At 36.2% G+C, this 19,337-nt stretch overlaps 1 protein-coding gene across 10 annotated transcripts in view; it reads right to left on the bottom strand.

Moving 5' to 3' along the window:
• The window catches only part of JAKMIP1 (janus kinase and microtubule interacting protein 1), a 126,716-nt gene that overhangs the window by 13,653 nt on the left and 93,726 nt on the right, over window positions 1-19,337 (bottom strand). For 5 of the 10 annotated variants that reach the window (XM_072336593.1, XM_072336592.1, XM_072336595.1 and 2 more), the window contains exons 13-20: window positions 18,762-18,824; window positions 17,496-17,594; window positions 14,413-14,514; window positions 12,277-12,330; window positions 11,134-11,199; window positions 7,813-7,881; window positions 4,986-5,063; window positions 3,205-3,408 (exon numbers count right to left, since the gene is read on the bottom strand). In XM_072336593.1, coding sequence (XP_072192694.1) covers window positions 3,205-3,408; window positions 4,986-5,063; window positions 7,813-7,881; window positions 11,134-11,199; window positions 12,277-12,330; window positions 14,413-14,514; window positions 17,496-17,594; window positions 18,762-18,824 — 735 coding nt within the window. Of the gene's footprint in view, window positions 1-3,204; window positions 3,409-4,985; window positions 5,064-7,812; window positions 7,882-11,133; window positions 11,200-12,276; window positions 12,331-14,412; window positions 14,515-17,378; window positions 17,595-18,761; window positions 18,825-19,337 lie in introns of those variants that run through there. The other 5 variants (XM_072336599.1, XM_072336594.1, XM_072336597.1 and 2 more) reach the window with 3 other exon arrangements.

Genomic DNA, 19,337 nt, shown 5'->3' with positions numbered 1-19,337 from the left:
CTTTGGACAACTATTATCCATGCATGTCCTTATCCTTTTCAGACAGTATATTCTACATAAAGAACCTTTACCTTTTTTGTAAAACTAGCAGGTCCATCATGCTGCTATTTCATTCTCCTTATCCTCCATTTTGGGAGATTAAAAACAGTGTGTACAAAAAACAAAACAAAACAAAACAAAAACACAAAAAAGCACTGTAAAGTGCATATATATGAACAAGTCTTGACTACATTTTTGGCAGAACACAGTATGGTTGATGCTTGCTAATGACCCTGTGTCAGCAAAACCTCTGGAGTCCATAAATTTATCAAGAAAAGAGGACACTCATTTCATGTAGCATCTAAGGATATTTAGCACATTTAGAACAGCTTCATCCATACACAAAGACTCTGCCAACTCTTGACGTGCTCTCTTTTTTGTAGCATTTCAGCTTCTCTCACCAGCTATGGCAGACAAATTTAGTCCAGTGAGGCCTGTGATACTCCCATGCTATGGCTTTTTGTTTATTTCTCTGTTGATTTTTTAAGCTGTACATAGTTTTGCACACAACTATTAGATTATTAGCACAGACCACTGGTCTCATACGAACACAAACTTCAGGAAGAAAACAACTGAGGGGAAACTGAGTAAAGGATTTCAAATGCAATATTCTTGCTTTCGCTACCTTGGGGAAATTAACTGCTATCTTTGACTTTGTTTTTCCTGTCAACAACAGGGGGTTAAAAATAGATGACTAAAATGCTTAGCTTCTTACTGGGCAGTAGAATTAGCTTAACGTGTCCTGCAGGGCACAACATGTTGATATGGGCACAAGACAAAATTCCAATGACACACTATAAAGTAGCTCTGAAAACAGGTATATAAATATCCATTGCTAATGAGGCTATGCTTACATTACTATTTTGCTTTGAGGCAGAAGTGAAGTCTCATTCTGTGTAGGATAAAGGGTAATGGTTTTAAACAAAAGAATGGGATATTTTCACTGCATGCCAGGGGAAATTTTTTATTGAAAAGGTGGTGAAGTGCTGGAATATGTTGCCCAGAGAGGTTGTGGATATTCCATCCCTGGAGGTATTCAAGGCCTGTTTGAATGGGGTCCTGGGCAGCCTGATTTAGTGACTGGCAACCCCACCTTCAGCAGTGGGTGGAACTAGATGATCTTTGAGATCCCTTCCAAACCAAACCATTCTATAATCCATCATATTTAATTTTACATGTGGAGCAATCCATAAATAAATAAACCAGACTGAAATGAAAGTATATTCCAACATGTCTTCAATGAGCAGTCCATGGGACCAAACTAACAACCCAACACAACCCAAAGTATACACATAAAATGCACTTAGTATAGCTGCAGTGTCCTTGGAAGCAAGTATTTCAGTCTACAAATCTACTCCTATTAGTACAACCTATTTGTCTGTGTCATGCTTCATCAGGAGCTCTGCCCAGGTGTTCAGTGAGGCCACAGAAAGGTCTTAGACAATTTTGGTCCCTCAAAGAGTACATGCCAGGTAGGAACAAAGGACTAGATAGGATCTAGTCTGATGGAAAAATCTCACACTGTACATCACTTAGATTTAGAGGACTTAGAACCAAGTATTCAGGAAGAGTGATCTCCTCCTCTGAAGCTCACTCTTGCAAACATCAACATAAAACTTTATCATCTGTCAGATCTGAAATGCCATGAGCCTCAGCAGTGCATGACTACATAAGTGTATATAAGAGATAAATGGGATTTATACAATTAACATAATGTGTATCCCTCAGACGCATAAGGTTCAAAGGCTCTGGGCAGAGATAGATTTGTGGTTGCTTAGAGCCAAAAAGAGTTTTATTTATTTATTTAAACTTTCAGAGTTACTACAGCAGGTAAAAAGATTGATGCTGTACTCACTAGACAGAGGCATCAGTCAACACAAAATCCCATGCACACCTACTAAATGTCAGGAGGAACAGTAATATAGTTTTGAAGAAAATAATAATCAAAATAGTGTCTAGAAGATCAGTCTGCCTAAGAAACTGCCAAATAAAACACATTCTCAATTATTTCAGCCATGATAATAATCATCATAAGCAAATAACTTCTGATTCTATCTTAATTAATCAAGTTTCATAGATTTACTCTACCTTTTCTTTCCAACACTTTTACGACTAGCTTGTGTCTACTTTTTCCAGCCTTCAGTACACCTTCACTGACTGGACACTCGTTAACAAAGATTTGAGTTGCTCATATCCTCCTGATTTCAGTGCTACATCTCCCAAACCAAGGGAACACACAGAAAAAGGAAGAAAAAGGAGACTTTTAAAAGTCAGAGCTCAGCTCAAACACTGTCAGCATTTCTCATCACTGTAGGATGAAAGGAGATGAAGACAACAGTGCTAGAACTAATGTAATATACCGATCTAGTCTGTGTTAATCTACAAAGCAAACCGAAACAGCTTAAACCAAACTAAAAAGTAATTCCTAACCCAGTAGCCAGTATTTGAAATACCAGTAACATCCTGCATGGATTTACAGTGTGTTTAAAATATGTGATTCCAGATTTGCATAGAAAGCAGCCAGAGTGACGAGAAGCCACCCTCCAAGATCTACAACATCTGGCTGCATCTTCCAGATGTTACTATAATGAGGAGCCATACAGGAATTATTTGTACTGGAATAATTAACTTCCTAAGCCATGCAGTTCTCTTCTTTCCATGAATATTTGAACAGAAAGACCCATCATCATACAAAAGATTCTTTAATAAACAATTATTATGCTTCCACAAGGGAAGAATTTCCCTGAATCTATGTTGTGTTTGTCCTGAAGGAGACAAGGCATTTCTGAACCAGTGTAAAAGCATGAAGGCTTGTTAATATTTTTCATAGTGTTAAGGCATACAAGTTTTGTTCCATTCTAGCTTTTGCTAACATAAGCCTTAAACTCACAATAATCCCCCCATGGACTTCTGTGGATGACTGCAGCTCTACACACAAGAAGCAGACTGTGCAACAGGATGTTGTAGTGAGACAGTGGCTTGTTCTGCGTGCATACCATGCCCAGGCCCACAGTGTCCTCTCACTGCCCGTCTCCCTGACATGGGAGCAGTGCAAGGTATAGACTAAGCCCTACCTGACAAGGTGCAGTGAGGTGCTGCTGTATGGGCAGTGGCAGCCACCACAAAGTAACATCGACAGGAGGGAGCAGAGAGAGCGGGGTTTACCTGCTGGGCCTGCTGCAGCAGCTCCATTCGTTCGTGCAAGATCTGGCTGTCAAACTCACGGCTCTGCCTCAGGATCTGCCGCCGCACCTTCTCCACAGCAGCCCTCAAATCCTCCCTCTGGGCTTCGGTCAGCGACTCGCTCGCCCGCCTTCCTGGGTCCTGCTGCAGGGCATTATACAGCGTGGCTTCCAGCTCCTGGATTTTCTAAGGCAACCCAAATCACATACAGACAGGCTGCCGTTTGAACCCAGCAAGCACACAACCCACCCGCAGCTCGAGGAGAAGGCCAGCGAGCACAGCCATGGGCAGGAGGGAGGTAGGACACAGACACGGGACAGGAACAGGACAGAAAGCGGCAGCCATGAGCAGTGAGGAGCATTCCACACACAGTGAGCAGAACCACACAGCACCTGGGCTGATTTCTCTTCTACTAAATGATTATTATCTGTTCCGGATAATAGGCCTGTGTTCAATATGTGGCAAAACCCTCAGATCCCTGGTAATGAAAATTAGAAAATCACTGGAAACAGAGATTCCCTTCCGCTGTGATTGAGTTGCTAAGTCATTCTACAAAATGAAAAGCCCATAGCATACACAAAACAGCTGTGAACAACAAGAATAGTAGTGCCTCCTCTCCCTCTGGCCTTACTATCCTGCTATCCACTGCTCAGCATTGTCTTCACTCCCTTTGTTACCCATGACTGTAAGCAACCAGGAGAGAAACACTGCAGGGCACAGTAATTTCTCCTCAGCCTCTCACCCTTTGTCAGATTGCTAATCAGATTCTAATTCACTAACTTAAACTGCAGCACCTGACAAAGCAGAAAGCACAGAAGAACGTTACATTTGTATGGAGAACCATATTCCCAAGAGGAAAGAAAGAAAGGTATCATGACAGTATTTCTCTTGCTCCTGTGGTTAGTATATTTCTATATTTCCTACTACAAAGCAACGTAGAATGACATCTCGATCAAAAGCATCTGACAACATCCCTTTAGCCCCTCTTAACACCTTTCTGAGGCAGGTAATTCTATCCATATTAGTGATGCATAAGCAGCAGAACAGAGAGGCTAAATGGCTTGCTCAAGGTCACGGTGCTAGAAATAGAGCCTGCTTGCTTCCTTCTGTCATCTGCTCTGATCATGAGACCTTGCTCCTTTCCTGAAAATATTTTCCCCATAGGAAAAATCTATGATGTATAAACACTTCTTCATGCCATTATATTTTGATTTCCTGAAGTCTCGCTATTAAGAAAGTGAAGCGTGTGTTTTTGTCAATTCCTAGATTATTCCCAAGGCTTCATTTCATGTTGCATAGCCTGAGAGAAGGCAAGGTTGCAACTTTCATACTTGAAAACTAGGAGAAGTAAGGTTAGGTAGGGCAGCGCAGCACAGCAAGGAAGGGCGCAGGAATAAGCATTCCCAGCAATGCTTACAAATGCTTAGGGAAAAGTAGTATTGGAGGAGTTCTACAGTTATTTCTGGTAAATTTTACCAGGATAGTTTCATGCACAGACAGACCAGCTCTTACCATTCTAGATGTACTGACAAGAAATTAATGTATTTTAGAATTTAAAAATAAAAACAAACAAACAAACAAAAAACATGACTCCTGTAAATACTACAATCCCTTTTCTAAGTTCTTATTTATGTAGCACTTGATTTCCCAGACTGGTAGAACACTAAGTAAATTAAAAGAGAACTCTATTTAAAATCAAAAGAAAAGAAATATTTTACCAAATCTGTTCAAACATGAAAACTGAAAGACTGTTCTTTTCCTACCATGTATGCCTGGTCCAGCGCTTGTTTCCTGTAGTCGAGTTCTTCCTCTAAATAACCCTTCTGTTTACTGAACAGGTCCTGAGCGATAATAAAAATAAGGAAGAATTTGTTCTTTATCCTAATTCATGAATAATTATAAATGCCATCATTTTCACATAAACTCTCCACTTGAAAGTAAAAGAAAAGCTATAGTCAGTGACAACATTCATCGGAAGGATATTTGGATATCAAATTTACAACAGAGGCACTTAAAATATGTGCGTGCTGTCAACAAGTTCTACCCAGATAGTGCAGACCTCTACATCAGTGTATAATCCTGCCCTAATCTGTTGCAACCAAAGGTTGAGTGGTGAACGTGAATGTGCATGCAAGGGATCCAATGGCAATTATATGCAACAAACAGGTCAAGGAAGGGATGGCAGTAACAACAGTGAGGTTACTTGAGTGGTTTTCTGAAAATATCCAGTATGAGCCTCAAGGAAATCATGAGACAACCAAAATCTATGTTGTCTAGACTCTTCCAGGCTGGAAATCAGTAAGTGCAGGGCCAGGACTGGATCTTGCAGCAATAATCCATGATGTGTTAGTGAAACAGGAATAGAAATTCAGGTTTTGGCTTGTAGAGGTAGGAAGCTAATTCAAAATGGGTAATGTGATGCTCAGAGAGGTTAAGTGACTATAGCTACAGAGCTGAAGAAGTTTTTGACATACTGAGGAGTTTTATATATTTAAAATCAAATGAACTAACTTCCACAAAATTAATAACCTACAGCTGATATTTCAATGAAACTCAGAATCTGAGAGGATGATGCAAGAAAGTTGTGAACATTTAAACAGTTTTAAGAATACTCAAACTACAAGGCAAAACCATGTCTCTAGAGTGCTTCAGTGATAAGTAGAACATAAAGTAGAAGGTTTTCTTAATTTTCCTCTCTAGGCAGGAAACAGAGCCCTTTTGATCAAATTTAACATCATAAAGTTTGATTCTACTCAACAAACACTTGCAATCCATGCAGACATGCATACATTACAGAATATATAGAATACATCACAATTTGTTTATATAGGAATCCTAAGATGTTTGTTCTAGCTCTTATTAGTATATAAAGCAAATGTTGCCAGTCTTGCTACACCTATTGATTTTAGTACTATGACCATTTCCAAATATAACAGAAGGATTTGCTTGCAGATTATATATATGTTGGCAATACAAAAAGATATTTAGGATTATCCCCTAGTGAACTACTTGGTAAAATTTTACCTTCAAACATTTAAATCTGTTGGAATTGCATGTGACATGTTTGCCAGTGTAGAATTTGCATAGCTGTGAACAGTACTGATGTTCAACTCTCACTGAAAGCATGTGGTTTAAGAGAAATCTTTTCTGATCAATAAATTAATGCTTGACAGGTGTCTCTTGCAGGTGCTACAGAACCTGTTTCCCAGCCTTTCGTGGACATAATTCTGAAGAATGTAATATGGTATCGGACACCATATCAAGTCCTACCTTGACTGCCCACGTGACATTTTCTTACATAGCTTATGGCAACAGCTCCATGGCTGTTGTAGATGTACTGTGTAAAGCAAAGTAAAGAGCAGGTCTGGTCTGAAGCTTCTTGCAAGTGGCTCACAGCAGAGTCAACTAACTTGCTCAAGACTATAGAGAGAATCAAGCTACCAGCAGATCCCAGAATAGCAGTGCAGCTGCTCTAGTTCATATTACCTCTCCAAAAGCCATTGTAAAAGATAGCCAAGGAAGCAAGAGAGAGAGACCAAGGGTGAGGTCTTGAATTCTTTACATGGGCTCCAAGGACATCTAAACCAGTGGCATAATGTTATTTCTAAACTCATTTCACAATTCAGTTTTTGGAGACACAGGCATCAGCAATGAAGATGTGCAGATTGCTATTTTAACAATCAGAGGGCTATCTCTAAAAACATCACAGATATTAAATGGGAAGATAACAAAATAAGCTAGAAAGAAATTGTCATTTTCCAATTCCTTTCTATAAAGAAACCTAGTATTTCTGGTCACTTTGCCTCTCTAAAACTTCCCCATTTTTCTACAGTGAGTTAAAAATAGAAATGCTAAATGTGGGAAGGATGGTTATATTCAAGTAATACCAACATGATAGGCTACACTCAACAGAGAACACAGTCTGAGCACTTCTTTTTTTGTGTGGTCCAAATACACACTTCTTCAACGGCCCTGGGCAAATCACTTAACCTCTCTGACTCTATTATCTAAGATGCATGTAATGTTGATTACTTATCTACCTGGAAAAGGTGTGGTGAGGGTTAAATTGTTTTCATAGAGCCCTTTGAAGAGGAGAAACACAGCATGCATGGCAAACCAATAAAAACAAGCAAATATTTCAAAATGCTATGTTTAACACGTGAAAAAGTATTGGGTGTCAGTCTAGAGTAAAAGGAGGCCTTTACAATTTGTCCAGAGACTGAGTATCAGAGACCAAAAATGTACCCTTGACAATTCTTCCAGCATGAATAAAAAGGTGATGCTGTTGCCTGACAAATTAACACACAGGGAGAGCACAAAGACAGCTTCACGATGTTCAGTTAATCTGCTCTGTAAAGTTATACTATTTTGTGTATATTTTAGTATTTTTGCTCCAGATGCCTTTGATGCTTCCATCCCGCTTCAAAGAACACAAGCAAGAAACAGTTCTGGATACCTCTTGCAAATTCTACTATGAAAAAGTTTCAGTTAAGCAAAGAAAGGCAGCAAAACAACCTATGTTGAAGCTTAAACATTGCTTTTGAAATGAGTTTAACCAAATGAATCATATTTTTTGTGTCCTTTCCTTACCTTCTCATTCTCCAGGTCTAACATCTTCTGTGTCAGCGCAGCTTCTGTCCCCTCTATCTGTTTTAACCACTACATGAACACAGCAATATAAAAAGGAGAAAAGTGAGAAGTGAAAAAAACAGAGCTTTTGAAAAATTTGCACCAAACATTCCACAAGTTTGTTCCCAACGTTCCCAGGGATATGCTTCTGCCATATTAATCTATTCACTTTGAAATAATGCATGACTAAACAGGTTGTGAAAACAAGCAGAATGGAGGACTGCAGAAGCACACTCAAGAATAACGTGGAGGTTATTTTCTAACAATTAAAGACTCCTTCTCCCTATAAAGTTCGTCATTGACTTTGATGAACAATGTAATATCTACATGTTTTTTTTTCCAGCTTAATATACTAATGCTTGTTGTCGTGATTTGTAAAAACATTATGATGGCATTAGTTCTGCACTTTCCCAGAAGACAATACAAAAGACAAAGTTGCAAACTTGAGCCTCCATTTTGCAGTTTGTTGAGTCTTTACTGGTAAGAGGTACACTCCTGAAACATCAGTAATATAGAAGAAATAATAAAATGGAAACACAGAAGAAGTTAACGTTGTTGCTCTCAAAAAACCCTTATTATTGTGGGAATAAGCAAAAAAAAAAAGCGGATGAAGAGTAGCCATTGAATTCCGAATGCATAATTACCTATTGTAAAAGCTAAGTGCAGATATAGAAGGTATTTAATTAATTAACTATAATCAGGACTATATTATATTCAGAACTTATCAGAATGAGTAGGAATGCTCTGTCTGTATTCATTTATTTTCTTTTTTACTGGTCTACAGTAAGGACTAATGACTAGTTTTCCGAGAGAATAGTTTAGACTAATGCTTCTTTTCTAAGGGCCAGTTCTGATTAAGACCAGCCACGGCTTTGCCACTGATGAATATCCATTAGCACTTTACTAGATTCCTCCTATTTAGTTTAATTCTTTGGATAAGAATTATACATCAACTTTTTAAATTTAGGGTTTTACTTTACAAATAAGCAAAATGTGAGTTAATGAATTGATGCTTTTGGATCTTCCACTATTCAAGAGATTGATGGATAAAAAAAAAAAAAAAAAAAAAAAAGAATCTTGTTTTATCAACTTAGTATGTTTATCTTGGAATATGAAGCTGAAAGAAATGACCAGGAGCCTCATATTCAGTCCTCATCATAATCTTTTTGTTCTTCATTTTGAAGGTGATGGACGGAAGATATTGCTAAACTAAACTGCACCACTGATAAAGGATTCTGCAAGACAGTGAGCATTCAGAACCCTGGAAATCAATAGAAATTGAACGTAGTCAGCATCTCTCACAATCACCCTCAATAGTTGCAAATGAAAAGTTGTTTGCAAGAATTAGAGGTCTGATTTATTAACTGATGGATGATATGCAGAACTAAATTTTGATTTTGTTTTTCTCCTGCATGTAAGTCATTCTGGAACCAAGGTGCACAAAAAGACAAGTAAGAATTTATGAGCCATAATCAGTTGTAGCATTCAAAGCAAGCTCCTGGAATTGTTTCACCAGAAACCTTTGCCTAGCAGCTTGATTTCCAAAAAAATTACTGCTAATGGTTGAGTATGATAGATTTGATTGAAAGAAACACTAGGAGTGAATAACTACAACACATGATTGTAACTAGCATAATGCCTTTAATATATCAAAGACCTCACTGTAAGGTGATTATATATGATATCTTCTCATAACTAAGGACCTATAGGAATGCACATGCATAGTCATCTGTCCCTCACGTAGCAGAACATTTGAGATTGTTACATTACATGAGAAGAGGCAGTAGAATTGTTTTAGATTTCTTCTAACCTAAATTGTCTATGCCACCAATAGGACTTATGTTAAAGCAATAATCTAGTCTTGTTTATCTGAGTTTGTATTTTACTTTACATTTTATCTCCCCCAATGTGTTTTGTAAAACACAGAATATTATGAAAATATGTGGTGTTGTGTTTCTTATGTTGAAGACAACATAGGCCTGTTTTCTCTTATTCCTTGTCTTGGTTAAACTTAGGATATGTATAGTGCTTTCTTACAGTTATTTGTCATTTGATTACATTGTACATCAAATATCCACCAGGAAATGGACAAAAAGTTTCATGCTTCTCAGAGCATCCTTTTCATTTAACTGCCTGCCAGGTGGTGCTTATTAGGTTACTGTGAGGCACTTTACTAAAATTGCAGAAAATTGGAGTCCAAAGATGAACAATTTTTATTTCATTCAGTCTATTTGCCTATGAAAGATAAAATGAAAGACTCCATCTTTCTGAATGAGTTTCTGTAAAAATCAGATTCTGTGGTAAAATGACCATAAAAATCCTTTAATGCAAACTAGGAGATGGTCAAATAAACCCCACAAATGAACAAAACAAAGCAAAAAACCTCCACTATTTATCTTGAAATGAAATTTAAGTACAACTTTTACTGCCATTGATTTTATGTTTCCATTCATGTGAAAAATCACTATTGCTTAAAACCTGCCAGTCCCTTGTTGCTGTGATATGTTGCTACTGGAAATAACTTACAGATAAAAGTGCATTTTCTAAGCTGCACCACTGATACCAGTTAAAAGGTTGACTAATTCCAGTGACAGTTTTTATGCAAGGACTTATTTAAGTAACAATAACCCAATCCCACCTCTAAAGACTGGCCATATCTCATCTTTCCTTACCAGCCTTCTCTCACTTATTGAATTTGATGGGCAGTGATTGTTACCTCATGTTTTTTGTGGTATAGAGCAATCAAAAGCATTGTTTTTTTCACCCACTTCCACTTTTTTTTCTTACAGCAAGTATTCAATTAAGTCAATAATAATTAATTTGCTTTATTTAGATTACCTACATTGAGATATTATTCACCTTGCACTTTTTTGTTACTTATACCCCCTATACAGATCAAAGGACCACAGGCTACTCAGACTTCTCGGTCATGCATAGAAGTGAACCAAAGTGGACTAATAGTGTGACTTAGAGAGAACCCTGCAACAGTCCTGGAGAACATAGGCAGTTCTCAGAATGAAGTTACTCTTGTCCAGAAGCTTTTTAGTACCGTATTCTAAAGACATATCTCCAGAAAATGTTTTTATTTTTAAATTGATTTCATTTAAAATATTAGATTATACCTCAAAACATCACAATCCCAATAAAATCATGTAAGGATGAATACATGCTCCTGTCCAGATCCATTTAACAGAAAATTCGTGCTTCTCTGACAGAGCTATATGAGATCTCAGCAGATATGGCTGGTCTTTCAGGCAGACAGAAATCTTTACTGAGCTCTACCTTTTCACAGAGAGAAAGTACAGTCCCAGCTTGGATTATTGCAACCTGTTCTTCATTTCTCAAATTCTAAAATTAAAGGAAAAAAAGAAAAAAAAAAAAAAAAGCGTTTTAGATTGGATTGGAAATCCATTCTTCAATACAAGTGACAAATTTTAACTGCGACTTAGAGAAGCAAAGTAAACAAGTTACGTTTAGTTTATAAACATGATCAGAAAATGTTTAATGATTGAAAATTTAAAATAGTGCTTAATCTCCGCTTGAATTCAACATATCCCTCAGCAGTTCTTTCGCATCTGTTTATTTCATGAGAACCATTTTTTTTTATCAAGTATTTTGAATTTTTTTTCTTGCCATAAAAAGTAGCAGTTTGCTATATTATATCATCATAGTATCATAGTATCGTGCGAGTTGGAAGGGACCTTAGAGATCATCGAGTCCAACTCCCGGGTTTCGAGCCCCCTGTGTAGCGAAGCGGCACTTCTACCCCTGCGCCACAGGGGGAATATATATATATATAGTTCGGCAAAAGTGAAGGTTCCCTCAAGCCCAGTTCAGTCCTATGTTCCTATTCCTTAAAACAATATAAAAGAAAGAGCAACTCCTGTTGAAATAACCACACAATTTGAAGCATAAAAAATAAATCTGGATCTTAAAATTAGTACAGTAAATATGCCAAACTGTTAAAGCTACCTGTAAACATCTCCATGGTTCTTTCTGCCCCAACTGTGTAACCAGAAGTTTATTTTGTATTTGGCAATGGAGGGGAATATACTCCAGCAGAAGCATCCTCACTGCTGCAGGTACTACTATTTCTTCTCAAGGTACAAACTGGCCTGGCTTTGACTTCCTTGATTATCTCCCCTAGTCTATGCATCATTCTTTAGCCTACTACAGTGTCTTTTCTTTCAAGTCAATCAGCCCTGATCAAATCCTATCTTGAAGAAATACACTATAACTTCAATTTATCTGAAATCTTTTACATTTGCACTAGTAGTATCTGACGAGTCACAATTTTTGTACAAGTAGGGACATACATAAATCACTCTGTACATTTTCTTATGTGTTATTCTGTGCAGTGGAAAAGAAAACCTGCTTGAAAACAACAATAAAGCTAGTGTTACATTTAAAGTTAAAAATCATTACCCCGTTATCTCCAAGAATATCTAGCTTCTTCATGAGTTCTGATATATTCACATCCTGAAAAAGATGGTTAAGACTTATTTTTTGAAAGGTGGGAAGCAGTTTTACATACTACATTTTAGGTAGTCTTGAAATGCCAGTAAGTTAAGCATGAGTTTTACATCGTAACTACAAAAGTTTTACTGATCATGTTAGAAACAAAGTCAAACATCATCTGAATGCAGCAAAGCAACCCTGAGATCTGTGCATCCTGCTGATGTACCCCCATATCCACATAAAACAACAACCAGTGCCCAGTCACTGCAACCAAGGCAAACACTTCACTGATACGAAAAAAAGAGGAAGAATACATCTGCAGGTGATACCTGTATTCTAGATCTAACAGTGCTTGGCCATTCCTAGGCAGCAGAACTCTATTTTCTACTGTAAAACGTTGTTGGAAAGGTTCATGGAACTGCTTAACCTATGATAACAATGCACACAAGAATGATCCCAAGTTTGGCCCACAGGTTATTTGTGGACCAGGGATATTTCCTTTGACAGCTTATATGCAGTTGTGCTTTTTTGCAGGTAGGAAGGCTTGACCAGATAAGCCAAAAACAGTCCAAAAAAGCTTAATATACACACAAAAAGGCAGCCATTATAATGCTGGCATTCTCAACTTCTCATATTCAGTGCTTCTTAGTAGGGGTCAGCATTTCCCAGTGGCTGTGCCTTGGCTCATTAGTTTCATTACTTACAGCATGTATCATGCTGCTTTCCATCTGTGTGCTGTGCAGTTACATAGTATGAAGAGTCAGGATGACTGATCTTTCAATTTCTTTGAAGTGAAATTAGCTGTGCTTGCAAAGTGCATACCCGTATCAGAATATACTTGCTCACCATTCTATATCCAATAGACTCCAGTGAGTAAAGTTTAATAAGGAACTGAAAGACTTCCTGAAAATCAGACACAGCTGTGGGAGAGAGTCTGTACAAAACAGAATATCCTGGCTCCAAAAAAGGAATAATGTATTGCATTGGTTTATCATCGGAAGTACCCTTCCTCCCTTCCCATCCACCCCAACACTGCAGCATTGCATCTACATGCCCCAGTAGCTACTAAACAGTGCACATCAGTAATTTTAGAATGATGCAGAGCTTAAAATACTCTTGCACTTGGGCTGGATTGAAGTCAAAGCTAATGATTCTGATCAGCAGTGACAATGTTGAACAGAAACTTCAAATGATCATTTTTACTGGTGAGGATTGGAATTTGATAAGACATGCCAGTTCTTAGCCCTGTTAAACCCAAACTTCTCATTCTATTTAATTTCCACAAAGCATAAAGAAATATTTAAAACTCAAATCAGATTTTCCATCACTCTACTGTCTAGTTTGCTGGCAATGACTAACATTTTTTACAGGCACTGAAAACATATAAAAAGCAAATAATTTAATATGCTCATATGAGGTGACCATCTCTTCTTCCAGTCAAGTAAATTGAAAGGAGGGCAAAAATAATAATAAAAATAATAATAAAGAAAGAAAAATCTTTCATGCAACAGAAGACAACCGGTAAAAATGAATTTGGGATACTGTAGTGGCTACAGTCAACATGAAATTAGAATAACAGATACGTTGACAGCAGATCTGGCATTCTCTGGAGGCTCTATCTGAAAGATGATATGCTTGGTGGTTGGAACATGAACTTTATAGTCTCTTCCAATCAAAACTAGTCTGTTATTCTACGTTAGTTAATCAGACTCAGTGAGAATTAAGGAGTTGACTAGAGTGACTTTTAAATTTTTTCTGTAATGACTCAGTTCCCTATATACATAGAGAGAGAGAACAATAGAGCCTACACTTTCAGTTTGTTTCCTCAGCTGATGGTATTATGCTGTATCATGGGACTGAAAAGAAACCAGCTGTTAAAGAGCTTATCAACTGACCAGTCTTCACTTACATTTATGAATGCCTTGCAAACTACCTCAATGTATTCTTAAGAAAACCTTTTCCCATTTAAAAATCTATTTTCTTACTATAAGCATTTTTTCAGATTTTCTTTCCTACAGCAAGATGATAATAATGGAATCCATTTATTTGAATACTAAGTTCTTCATTCCGGCCATACAACAGTTCCTAATGCCCCACATATACCTTTATTCCTTCATGTTGACAGAACAGTTGCAGCGCGCTTCCATTGTTTTCAGGGAAGGTGGTTATATGAAGATTAAACGCTGGTGACCTTCGTTCTCTCTCCTGAGAAAAGATTTTGTTTAAAAACAAGATGTGCAATTAACACATATTTCCCATCTTTAAAACAAACAAACAAACAAACAAAAAGACTTGTACTCTAAAAAGACATATATCTATCCATATTCCAAATATGTGGAGTTTTTTCCTGCTTTCACTGTACTTGAAAGACTTTGGGCTTAGCTAAGCATATAAAATAATTCTGAGTTCCAGTTGATTCTATATATGCAAAGAGTTTGCAAACTAAATAGCTACACTCCAGTATAAGAAACTTTTTTGTATGTTGCCCAAATAATTAATGGTAGCAATTGTAAGGATTGCAGCAATTAATTTCAGTTACAGTCTTATTTAACTACTGTTTCAAGAAAAAAATAAAATCATTCATGATTAAGATCAGCAGGAAAAAATGTAAACTCTGTCACCAAATAATATTGTTACATATTTCATCTAAAAAATTCAAGCTTTGTATCTACTCTATTCTACAGTTAACCTCTGGGATAGAACATGTGAAATCCTGTCTTATTCACTGCACAATCCAGAATGTTGGAACATGCCTCCATGATAAAAGTAAAAAGTCATAAATTCTCATTCAGCCCATCTACTTGATTTTCATGTGTTTCTTCAAAATACCAAACTATTTTTTCTTTACGAGATTAAAATAGAAATAAACAATGAATAAGACCATATTTAAGTGAAATTTCAAGATATTTCTGGGAATGACAGGAATAAGACTATGCAAACCAATGCGCTGGGATGTACATTGAGCAAGCTCACTATGGGCATGGGAACACAAGTGAGAATAACTAGATTTTCTGTCAAAAAAAAAAAAAAAAAAAAAAAAGAAGCATTGTCAACAGTACCTTTGGTTTCAGTTTTAGTGAAAGACAGCTGCTGCAAATTTAGTGAGTTCTGTCCAAGCATTACCTGATTTCTAAACCACAAAGGAGGTGCTTTAATTGGTAATCACAAGTGAGAAGTACTGTTCACTTAAGCAAATTACGAAGTATGGCAGCTCTTGTTCATTGACTAGCCTAATTAGAACATACAGTATGGAGGGAAAAATGCACTTTATACATTTTTTTCCATCTCATACTCACTGTTTTAAATAATTTTTCTGTTAACAATATGATTTGGAAATGGACTTCAGTGACCTAGCTATTCAGAGACAAACCAGAAGCTTAATTCTTTTCCAAATTCAATTACCAATTTAGATTAAGCAAATAATAATAAAAAATAAAAATAAATAAAGGTAGTCACTTGCTATTACTCTAAACTCACCTGGATTTGCTTGTTTTAAATTATGTAGAAATGGTTCTGTTTTCTACATTAATGTAATTTTTATCTGACACATTTTAGGTGTCCTGAAAAAAATGTTCTGGTTATGTTCGTGACTTTACTAAAGCATTCACATTGTCAATCATGTTGTGTCTAAATGCTTGCCCACAAAGGAAAAATGTCATTTACTGCAATCACACAAAAATACTCCCCTTGTTATCCTTTGAAATAAGTCCTTAAATTTGGGCAGATAATGAAACTAGGCACATTAAACTGAACTACTTTTCATGTGATTTTTCTATGTGGAAGATACTTTCCTGAAGGATGTTTTGAAGCACTTTTTTTTCCCATGAAAGACATTGTTTCAGACTGCTGTACTTCTAAGAACACTTACATTTAAATGAGCAGATTCTAGGGTAACTGGCAATTCAGTGCTAAATTGTTCAGCATTTTAATCTACAGTTGCCTAATAAAATATAATAAATATTATAAAGTCCTTTTATTTTCCAGAACATTTATGGAAATTCTAATAACGTAAATTCTTAATTTTAAATATAGTGTATTATGATATCAAGAATGATGTAGTTGATAAAATAAATGATTATAAACAGATTAAGAAAAATCAAAGATAAAAGAAAAGGAAAAATGTCCACACAATGGGATGACGTGACATTTTCATCTTTATCAGAAAAGTTACACATGCCAAGATTTTCAGTGAAACGTGCTGGGTGATGAAAATTATGGAGGAGTGACACTGACAGACTTCCTGGAGAGATAATTCAAGACAGTGTTAAGAAGGCTGATGATCTCTGAGATTGAACTGTGTGTTATCAGACAGTGTGACGGTGTGACTGCATTTCTCACAAGCTGTTTACTCTTTCTAAATTTTAGATGGGCCTCATTCACAAGGCAATGAAAGCCATTGCTTTTGGATGTGATCAGCGGCTACGTGTTCAAATTGTTATTCACAAAAATAATTCCACAGTTGTTTCACAGAATTCATTAAAGAAGTTTGCTATGGGCAACTTCCCACTTCCACAAACTGTACTTGTGCTTCACCACTAACACAGACTTTCTTAGAGGTTTATTTGACTTCCTCTGAGTGGTGAAAATTATTTTCATCCCATGGCCATTTTATACCATCAGAAAATATATTTCAGGTAAGAAAAATATTTCAAAACTGCTATCACAGTGTGTTCTTTTGATACCATTTTACTTTATGCTACTGCTGTCAATTTTAAATCAGTGTGATTAAAAGCAATTATACATTTATGTGATGGATGTGTCAGATCTTTAGTTTTCGTTGCATGCAAGATGTGAGAAGGTGTGTTAATTGAAGCAATGCCAACTGAGGCTGTAGTATACATACCAAGTGATTTGACATGCAGGAAAGGAGTAGTTATGGAAATGAAACAAATAAAAAAAGGCAAAATATTGCAAAACAAAATATTTTATTAGATGTAAAACAAACTATATGCAATATATATTAGCTATATTACATCTTCATAAACATTAGTGAGTACTCTCTCCAAAACATATTAAGGCAGTGGTATCAATCTCATTATCCCAAGATACAACATTTAAAAAATATATACCTAAGTGATTTCCCTTAAACATGCACCAGACATCAGTAATCTTTACAGGAATTTCAGCTTGGGTTCAAACATAATTTCTGCTCCATTTGAGAGTTTGCAACAGAGAGAATCTCTTACTTCAAGCTCTAGCACTCTGAATTCTAACAGCTCATTCTGGTCTTTTGCATCTTGCATCTCATTCTTCAGCTGATGCTCTTCTTGTTCCATTCTGTAAATCTGTGAGAAAAACACAACATCTAACATCCTGTAAATAACTGAAAGGGAATTATATGGAGTTATGGATGAGGGTTTCAGGCAAAACTGTTACTTCAGTTTCTCATGAGAAGTTGGACATTGCTTTGCACATAAAGAAGAAATATCCCATCTGAAAGTATCTGTGAGAACTGGCAGAGGAAAACAGTCCATGATCTCTTAGAATGGTATTCTGGAAGCCAGTATGAAAAGTTGTATGAATATTACATCTAAACAAGCGAAACTGATTAACTTTGGACAGACTGTTCTAACTGTCTTTGTGAAAACAACATCATAATATGCTTTTTTTTTTAAATTTCCAGATTTCTGCTTTGGGACATTAGCAATGATAAAATTGGAATTCAAAATTGACTCTTCATTATGTCAACTATAACATTTGATCTACTTAATTGGGTAATCTTTTTAGTTACATGAAACTGAACAGAAGAGGAGCACCTGAATGTGATATAGCAGACTGTGATGCTGCAGATACTTAGAATAGCCATGTAAGCATCTGGACAAATCAAGTCCAGCTGTAGTTGCTTTCATTCATGCACTTCATCTTGTTCCTATTGTATTAACATTGTTCTACTTTTACTAAGAACAAAAATAATTGTTACATTCTAACTACCAGCTAATATTTCCATCTACATTTCTAAAGACCAATGAGGATGTTTAGCTTTGAATATTTCGGACAGTAAAAGGCATAAGATCCTACAATGAATGAATATTATTTAATGTGAAAAAAAAAACTGTTGAAGTGAGCAGATAATTCTAGAATTCTAGTTTGAATGGTCCTGGCAATAAGAATCTTTGTGTAACTGTTTAGTAAAATTCAACCATTTCATATTACCATGATTACGTTTTGGGAGAAACTGGAAGGATCAAACACAGTGGGTTCTACTCTGGGCTATACAACATGTACCACAGTAAAGAGCGCTTTTCATTACCAAAGAACTCGTAAGTATAATAGCACTTTAATTGGAGAAAATCAGATTTACTCTTTCTGGAGAGAAATAAAGAATGCAATTATTATGTTGACATCCCCATACTATGTACATTCATTTCCTTTTGCCATTCATTTGATGATAAAGCACAGAAATTGCAAAACAAGCAAACAAATAAATAAATAGCCAGATGCTGAATGTATACCTTCTCTAGTAACTCCTGATTTGTTCTGATTAGCAACTGCTTCTCTTCTACCCATTTTGAATCCTATGAATAAGAAGAAGAGAATTTAAAAGATTATATATATTTTGTTGAACAAGACAAATAAGTGCAATCAGAAAATTCTAGACCAATGCACACTCATGTAAGGAAATGGTCACTCATCAAGGAACAAAGTTATCTTAAGTATTTCAAAGATAAATAGAAATGAGATCTATAGAAACAATAAAAGTTCATTTTTGGTTTCTTGAACCTTAGTCTCCCATTTCCTAATTTGTTCCATCTCACTATTTACTTTGAAAGGTTTACATACAGAAACGGTGGGCAAATACATATATATGATATTCTGTAATTTAAAAAACATTTTTTTATTCAACTTAGCTTAATTCAAAACTATTTATTTTCCACTGCAAGGAGCTAGGAACTTTCTTGCAAAACCATCTGGTTTTGAGTTTTTTAACATAAATCCAAATGGAGAAAGAGAAAAAGACTAATTATTACACAAAGCAAATGAAATAAGAAGTTTAAGAGATATACAGGCAACTGCCCTCTGCTAGAGGT

Source organism: Excalfactoria chinensis, chromosome 4 (genome assembly GCF_039878825.1).
Source record: "Excalfactoria chinensis isolate bCotChi1 chromosome 4, bCotChi1.hap2, whole genome shotgun sequence".
In the NCBI taxonomy this organism is placed as follows: Eukaryota; Metazoa; Chordata; class Aves; order Galliformes; family Phasianidae; genus Excalfactoria; species Excalfactoria chinensis.
This window is presented reverse-complemented; position numbering and strand designations above follow the sequence as displayed.